This window comes from Microtus ochrogaster, chromosome 4 (assembly GCF_000317375.1).
Source record: "Microtus ochrogaster isolate Prairie Vole_2 chromosome 4, MicOch1.0, whole genome shotgun sequence".
NCBI lineage: Eukaryota > Metazoa > Chordata > Mammalia > Rodentia > Cricetidae > Microtus > Microtus ochrogaster.
Genome location: NC_022011.1, coordinates 17,102,042 through 17,110,547, shown reverse-complemented (window position 1 = coordinate 17,110,547; position 8,506 = coordinate 17,102,042). Strand labels below are relative to the sequence as shown.

The 8,506-nt window shown below is 40.2% G+C and overlaps 1 protein-coding gene across 1 annotated transcript in view; it reads right to left on the bottom strand.

The window, feature by feature from the left end:
* Sf3b3 (splicing factor 3b subunit 3) overlaps window positions 1-8,506 on the bottom strand; it is a 41,065-nt gene that overhangs the window by 9,176 nt on the left and 23,383 nt on the right. The window contains exons 14-17 of the mRNA XM_005345672.3: window positions 6,852-7,007; window positions 5,781-5,924; window positions 3,874-3,996; window positions 2,983-3,137 (exon numbers count right to left, since the gene is read on the bottom strand). Of these exons, the coding sequence (XP_005345729.1) occupies window positions 2,983-3,137; window positions 3,874-3,996; window positions 5,781-5,924; window positions 6,852-7,007 (578 nt within the window). The remainder of the gene's footprint in view (window positions 1-2,982; window positions 3,138-3,873; window positions 3,997-5,780; window positions 5,925-6,851; window positions 7,008-8,506) is intronic.

The window sequence follows — 8,506 nt, the reverse complement described above, 5'->3', positions numbered from 1 at the left end:
TAAATTAAAAAAAAAGATTTATTTTTATTTTATAAGTATTGGTGTTTTGCCTACATATGTCTCTATGAGGGTGTCAGGTCCCCCAGAACTGGAATTATAGTTGTGAGCTGCCATTTGCTGGGAATTGACCCCAGTGCCTCTGGCAGAGCAGCCAGTGCTCTTAACTGCTGAACCCATCTTTCCAGCCCCCTAGGCTAAGGTTCTGGGTGGACAAGCTTGACAAACCTGAGTTCAATCCCTAAAAACCATGAAAAGAGGAAGGGGAGAAAACGGACTCCAACTCCGAAGGGCTCCCCTCTGACCTCCATGAGTGCTGTATAGTATATTCCAATCATTCTCTTCCTCACACCACAAATATAATTATATACCACAAAAATAATCATGAATAAAAATACAGTTAAAGTGAAAATCAGGCTGGTAAGATGGCTCAGCAAATAAAGGTAAAGGGTGGAAGAAAAAGGACTTCACAAAACTTCTTGCTGATTTCACTGCTCACCCTCATAACGATCACAAAACAAAAGCATTCAAGAAAATACTAGATAAATGAACTATGCTACATCTATGTAACAGAACTTCATAATATTGAGTAATTACTAAAATATATTATTAAATGAGAAAAGCATGGTATAAAGCAATATATACAGTATGCTTATTATGTGACTAGGAGAAATAAATTCACAAACTATTAGCCTATACATGGACTCAAATATATTAAGAAATATAAACTAACATAAATGACCAGTTAGAGAGTACTTACATGCTTAGAAAAGACATTTATTTTAAAAATAAAAAAGCCAGGATATGGGCTGGAGAGATGGCTCAGTGGTTAAGAGCACTAACTGCTCTTCCAGAGGACCCAAGTTCAATTCCCAACACCCACATCACAGTTATTAACTGTCTGTAACTCCAATTCCAGGGGATCTGACACCTTCATACCAAAAATATATATATGTATATATATATACATATATATTTACTTAAAATTATACTTTGGTCAGGCATGGTGGCAAATAAGGTCCAAGCCTCAACATAGTGAGACATCCTCTAAAATAAAGTCTCATAAAATAGGAGAAAACACTCAAACTATCTGATAGAAAACCTGAATTTGGAATATATAAAGAACTCTTTAGAATTTGCTGCTTGAATGTCTCCCAAACGTCCATGTGCCACAGGCTTGATGCCCCGAGCAATGATAGTGGGAGGCAAGGTAACCTTTATGATGTGGGGCCTGTGAGAAGTCTTGAGGGTATGCCTTCAAAGGGGTCTGCTAAATGCACTGGTTCGTTTCCTGACTTTGTTCACTAAATTGTTGTTTTGTCCCATCATATGCTCAGTACCTGTCCAAAGTAGTAACAACAATGAAACAATCATGGAAAAGAACCTCCAAATTATGAGCCCAGATAAACCATTACTAAGTTACTTGCCCCAGTTAAGTAATAGAAAACCAACTGATATACAATTTGGTTTAACACACACACACACACACACACACACACGAATGAGAGGAAACAAACAAAAATTCCCAACTATCTAGTTTAAAAAATGGGCAATAGATCTGAACAGACATCACTCTGAAGTATAGTCAATAAACACTTAAAAATAGGGCTGGAGAAATGGCTCAGTGGTTAAGAGCACTGCCTGCTCTTCCAAAGGTCCTGAGTTCAATTCCCACAACCATCTGTAATGAGATCTGATGCCCTCTTCTGGCCTGCAGGCATACATGCAGACAGAATATTGTATACATAATAAATAAATATAAAAAAAACCACTTAAAAATATTGATCCAGGTGGTGGTGGAATATGCTTTCAATCCCAGCACTTGGAGGCAGAGGTAGGTGGATCTCTGTGAGTTCAAGGCCAAGGCCAGCCTGGTCTACAAAGTAGAGTTCCAGGACAGACAGGGCTGAAACACCATCTCAAAAAACAAAAAAAACAACAAAAAACCCCACCAACCAAACAAAAACACAAAAAACAAAACATCGCTAGATATTAGGAAGACACCAGTGTTTTAAAACCACTGCACACCTATGAAGACAACTAGAACTAAAGACATAAAACAAGAGTTACAAGAACGGGGTGAAACAGTAAGTCTATCTTCCTGGCTACCATGAACTTTGAGGAGTCACCCTGTCACTCTCAGTTCTTTTTTCTCTGATCCATCACCACATCTGGCTGGCCTTGAGCTTCATGTGCCTGAGGATGACCCTGAATTTTTGACCTCTTATCCTCCTCACAGAACTGGGATTAGAGGTAACATGAACTACCACACACAGTTTAATTTCACTCTTTCAAAATTGTGTTTCTGGCCGGGCGGTGGTGGCGCACGCCTTTAATCCCAGCACTCAGGAGGCAGAGGCAGGCGGATCTCTGTGAGTTCGAGACCAGCCTGGTCTACAAGAGCTAGTTCCAGGACAGGCTCCAAAACCACAGAGAAACCCTGTCTCAAAAAACCAAAAAAAGAAAAAAAAAAAAACAAAAAAACAAAATTGTGTTTCTGTTGTGCGGTGGTGGTACACGCCTTCAATCCTAGCACTCAGGAGGCAGAGGCAGGTGGATCTCTAGATTCCAGACCAGTCTGTTCTACAGAGCTAGTTCCAGGACAGCCAGAGCTACACAGCAAATTAATTAAAATGAAGATATAATTCTGTAGATGAAAGCACAGTAAGAGTTAAAAGGGATTCAACACTTGCTCTAAAACTTAATCCAGTGACACGACCATTTCATCAGGAAACATGAATCTTAAAGTATAAGACTACAGTGTAATAAGTTTTAAAACTTGGCTCCAAAAAAGTCTAAACAGAAGCTAAATGCCAAGCACTGAAACTTGGCTCATAGGTCTGAAATCCTGAGCCAAACTAAATTTCAACTGCAACACCTTCTCCCAGTAAAGAGGTGGCTCTTAGCCATTGCTGTACAAACTCCAACTCCGGCAGAACCACAGCCTGAGGCCTTCGCATTGCTCCAAAATAAGGTTTTTCTCACCTCAAGGTGTTGGTGGAAATGGCAACAATGCCTTCAGGACACTGTTCAGAGGCGAAGCCGGATGCAAACTCCAGAGTCTCATAAGATAGAGGGGTAAGATGGAAACGGGACTGGTAAGAGTAGCTCAACCATGAGCGACTAGACATGGCCAAAACCTGGAGAAGAAAGAGCCTAATCATACTGGGAAAAGCACAAACACAGTAGATTGATCAAACACATAACAACTTTGGTCTCCAATTTTAGAAACCCACAAAGGCACTTTTAAGCAAAGGGAGCCCAAAGAAGAGACATCATAAGGCTTGTTGTATAGAAAAATAAGAACATCAAGCTACAATAATCACAATTCTCAGAAACATAAATGAGAGTCTATTACAAGGCTGGACAGCTGTAGAATTAAATAAGGTATCTTTGAGAACTAGCACAAAGCCTAGGCTCTCTTTTCTATTAGGTAGAGAGTCACAATAAATAACACTACAATCCTGCCATAAATGCAAGGTTTCCAGCTTTTCCCATTCTTGGTAGCCCAGCCTAAAGAAAAGATTCAACGGATCAATACTGAAATTTTCTATAACCTCACAATGTCACAGTGCTACGCCATGAAGTAATTCTCAGAAAACTCTAGGTTAGAGAACCCAGAACAGCTAGGTAGTGGTGGCGCATGCCTTTAATCTAAGCATTCAGGAGGCAGAGGCAGATGGACCTCTGAGTTCTAGTACAGTTTGATCTACAGAGCTAGTTCCGGTACAGCCAGGCATACACAGAGAAACCCTGTTCCCACAACCCCTCTCAAAAGAACCCATAATTCCTTACATACAGGAAAACAATGTACAAAGTGAATTAGTCAAAAAGTTCACAGTGGCACCAATATCCAAATGTCTTTTTATTACTTACAGCCTCCTGTCCTTGCATTCGGACTCGGAAGAGTTTCACAGGACGGGACCCCAGGTACCTAGTTCGAGTGTCAGACAAGTCCCCAGTGACTGGGTCTAGGACAGTTCTCAGCAGCACACCATTCTAATAAAAAAGATATGAACAGGTAAAGCCTTCTCGCGATGGAAACTTTTAACTATGAAATTTCCTCTTGGCTACTTTAACATAAAACAACAGAAGGATTATGACTTGTTGGTGAAACAGAAAACAAATCACAACACCCCAACAATCAGCAATTCATTCATTCTCTCCTAGTTACTAAGCATCTAAATACAAATTCTTATTATATATATATGCATACTACACATAGAAAATTATTTTTTTTATTTTTTATAATTTAAAAACAGATCCATAGCAAAAAAAATGAGATTTACTGACTATCTTTAAGTATCGTTTCCTCAAAAAGGAAGAAGGTTCTTAGAGATGACTGATTCAAGGCTGAAGTAAGAATGTTTATAATGCAAACAGAACCAACAAAATCCCTACTTCATCAGACTCAACTAGGGTGATTGTTGACCCTAACTCCTTATCTGTAAAATTAGTGACTGAAGAAGGGGTGGTGGTGGGAGAGAGCCTTTATCCCTCTCCTGTATAAACTATGTTTTGGGCAAAGGAATAGACCTCATTTTGTCTTACAGAAACTTGATTACAAACATTTCCAGACATTGTATACTCCGTAATGGGAAGCAACACTGAGCGAACAGCAGTACTTTAACTACTATTTCCCTTACCCAAAATAGTTAGGAATAAATGTCATCAACTTTTGTTTGTTTTTTGAAAACAGGGTGCAACTGTCTCTATGCAACAGCCCTGGCTCGTCCTGGAACTCAGATCTACGCTGCCTCTGGCCTGCCCCCCTGCTGGGATCAAACTCATGCTCCATCATCTGCCAACATTTATGGTCTGCACTAACCATAAATTTTCAGGAGGAAATTATAACATGCAAAGTTTCAGATATTCAGAAACTGTTACAAATTTTGGTGGGTATGACATTACTATTTACTTAAAGCAAAATAACTTTAGTTATTTTAACTTTAGTGGTAACATTACTAGATATAGGTGGAATGACTTATTGCCCTGGATTTACTTTAAAATACTCTAAGAAAAGGGGGAGATGAAAGCTCATTATATTAGTTTGTGTCTCATGCTGAAGCATTTCTAAATGAGAAAGTAAAATTTAAAAAGCAGAAAACCTCATCTAAGTGATGTCTCTATGTAAATACTGATTAAGGAAATAAAAAGTACATAGTGAGAGCACTGCTACTATCTTATGCTAGGCTTCTGCTTTCCAAAGCACAATGACAAGCTCAGTTGCCTTGACTACTGGGACACCCAGGGCTTCACTAGAGCGAATGTGGTCAATTATGAGCTGTGAGGCATTTCAAAAGGCTGGAGTACTGTGGAAACTACATTATGACTACTAAGGACTCTCCAAGGCATCGACCACAAAGTATTTTTACCAGATATAAAGACTCTTTGTGCATACTATTTCCAGGGCTGCCTAATATGCCTTTTCTTAAATTAAAAAAAAAAAAAAGAAAAAAAAAAAAAGAGGTACTGAATGCCAGAAGAGGGCACTAGATCTCATTACAGATGGTTGTGAGCTACCATGTGGTTGCTGGGAACTGAACTCAGAACCTCTGGAAGAGCAGCCAGTGTTCTTAATCTGAGCCACTTCTCCAGTACCCACCTGTATGCTCTAAATAACTAAGAAAAATGAATCTATGACAGCACTATAAAATGACCTTCATAAAGTGGCTGGAACCATAAGCAGCAAAAAAAAAAAAAAAAGCAAGCCTGTACTGGATAAAAATGTAAGTGGTAGCTACAGAAGGCCTGGCATCAGTATGAACCCCCAGACCTCTTACCTGCAATCCAATGTTCAGGTATAGGAAGCCAATAGAGCCCCTCTCACCCAGCTCATCTTGTTTCTCGGTCCCACCCATTTCCACAATACACAGAGACTCAGGCTGGGCTGGGAGAGCCTGCATACTCAGAGGTTGTAAACAGTCCTGTGGAAGGGGAAGGAAAAAAAAAAATCAATCAATCAAACAAACAAGCCATTAAGAAATAATCAATTTTGGAAAAGAACATACCCACAGATTATTAGAATTGAAGTAGGATCTTTCTCGAGGGCAAAGAAAACCCCTAAAATAAGCTGAGGCAGTAGAGTCATTAAATCTAAACCTCAAAATAAGCTTTGGGAACTATTTATTTTTGTCAAAGTGTGCAACAGTCAAAGTAAACAAAGACTATCTCCCTGAAAATAATGTAAAGCTATAGAACAAGTAAATCTTTTAACAAACAGTTTTGGGGGTTTAAACTACAAAGGGCAAGGCTGGAGAGATGGCTCCAGTAGTTAAAAGAACTTGTTGCTCTTCCAGAAGACCCAAGCTCCTAGGATCCACATGGTGGCTCAAAATTATCCATTTCAGGTGATTGGACACCTGGTGCACATACAGACATGCAAGCAAAACACTTTAATACAGATAAAATAGAGAATACACTGCAAAAGTAATTCAAGTCCTATGTCAAAAAGATTTAACAGCCAGGCGGTGGTGGCACACGCCTTTAATCCCAGCACTCGGGAGGCAGAGACAGAGGCAGGTGGATCTCTGTGAGTTCGAGACCAGCCTGGTCTACAAGAGCTAGTTCCAGGACAGGCTCCAAAACCACAGAGAAACCCTGTCTCAAAAAAAAAAAAAAAAAAAAGATTTAACAGTCAGTCTCAAATCAGTATCTTTAAACTACAACCAAGACTAAGGCTCCTGAGGTGTGTTTTGAGAATCAAAAACAGCAGCAGTTTATAGAGCTTGTCAAAGTATGCCTGAGAGATCAGATTGTTGTTGGACCTTCACAAACAGAGAAATTAAGAGGATGGAGGGGAAGAAATAGTTCCAAACTTAGGCTCCACCCACAAAACTGAGGGGACCACTCACTGATGGGTCAAGGGATATGATTCTGACAGTGTTGTCCACCAATCCCACAGCCAGGAATCGAGATCGTTGTTCTCCTGGAGGCACGTTGGCAAGACTCATGCACACCACGTCTGCTGACATCTCCTTCCGTTCTGTGTACTCGTTCAATTGTCCTGACTGTGAGGAAGGAAAATAAAATAGGTCTATGTGCTATAATCCACCCCCAAACTCTGTGCCTACGAAAGGAAGACGATGGGTTAAACCCCCCATCCTCTTTTTGCTTTTGAAACAGTTTCATGCAGCTTATACTAGCTATGTAGGCAAGGATGAACTTGAACTTTAGGCCCCACTGCCTCCACTGAGTACTGCAATCACACCCAGTTTATGCAGGGCTGGGGATCTACCAACTGAGCTACATTACTAGCACCTGTCTCACATCTCCCTTGTAATAATAGCCAATGCCCAAGAATTTCACCATTTCAGGTCCCATAATCAACTTCACAGGTTAATGTCTAACATGTTAATATCTCAGAGGGGGAAAAATAAAAATATCTTTGACAAAAAGCAGGATATGGCACAAACATAAACTAACCTAGACCAGGAAACAGAAATATAAACTTCATGAGAACCCTGAATGAAGCCAGCTGTGGTAGTACAAGACTATAATCCCAGCACATGGAGACAGAAGGGAGGACCAAGGGTTCAAGGCCAATTTAGTCTATGTGAGATCACCTAAAACAAAACCCTTCTGCCAAAAAACACCTGAGTGAAAGTGAACTTAAACATGGTCAAAACCAAATCTCAACTCTAGTAGAGAGTTTTGAAGAGTTCATATAAAATGGCAAAAGTCGGGCACAATGACTCCTAAGTGTAATTCCAGAATTTAGGAAGCTGAGAAAGAAAAATTGCTTAGGATTACTGCGAGTATGACACCAGCCTAAAGTCCTACATCAGAACCCATCTTTTTTTTTTTTTTTTAATTTTCGAGACAGGGTTTCTCTGTAGCTTTTTGGTTCCTGTCCTGGAACTAGCTCTTCTAGACCAGGCTGGCCTCGAACTCACAGAGATCCTATCAGAACCCATCTTAAAAAGCAAAACAACAACCAACAAACAAAAACAAAAACTGGGGGCTGGAGAGATGATTCATCAGTTAGGAGCACTGGAGGCTCTTCAAAGATCCTGAGTTCTATTCTCATGTGATTACATGGTGGCCCACAGCCATCTACAGTGGGGTCTGATGCCCTCTTTTGACATAATGTTGGAAATACAGATAAGAGTACTCACATAATTAAAAAACAAAGAGAAGAAAATAAATCTTTGCCAAATATTCATTAGATAATGAAGGTGGGCCAGATAATAATGGCACACACCTTTATTCCCAGTATTCAGGAAGTAGAGACAGGCAGATCTCCAAGTCTGGCCAGTCTGTTCTACAGGGTGAGGGTGAGGTACAAAAAAATTAGCAAGTATTTCACTGTCAAGAGGACTTCACATAACTCTAATCTGAGTGAGATTTACAAATTTTTGTTCTTTAGAAAGGGCCAGATTGGGCTGGAGAGATGGCTCAAAGGATAAGAGCATAGGCTGGCCGGGCGTTGGTGGCGCACGCCTTTAATCCCAGCACTCGGGAGGCAGAGGCAGGTGGATCTCTGTGAGTTTGAGACCAGCCTGGTCTA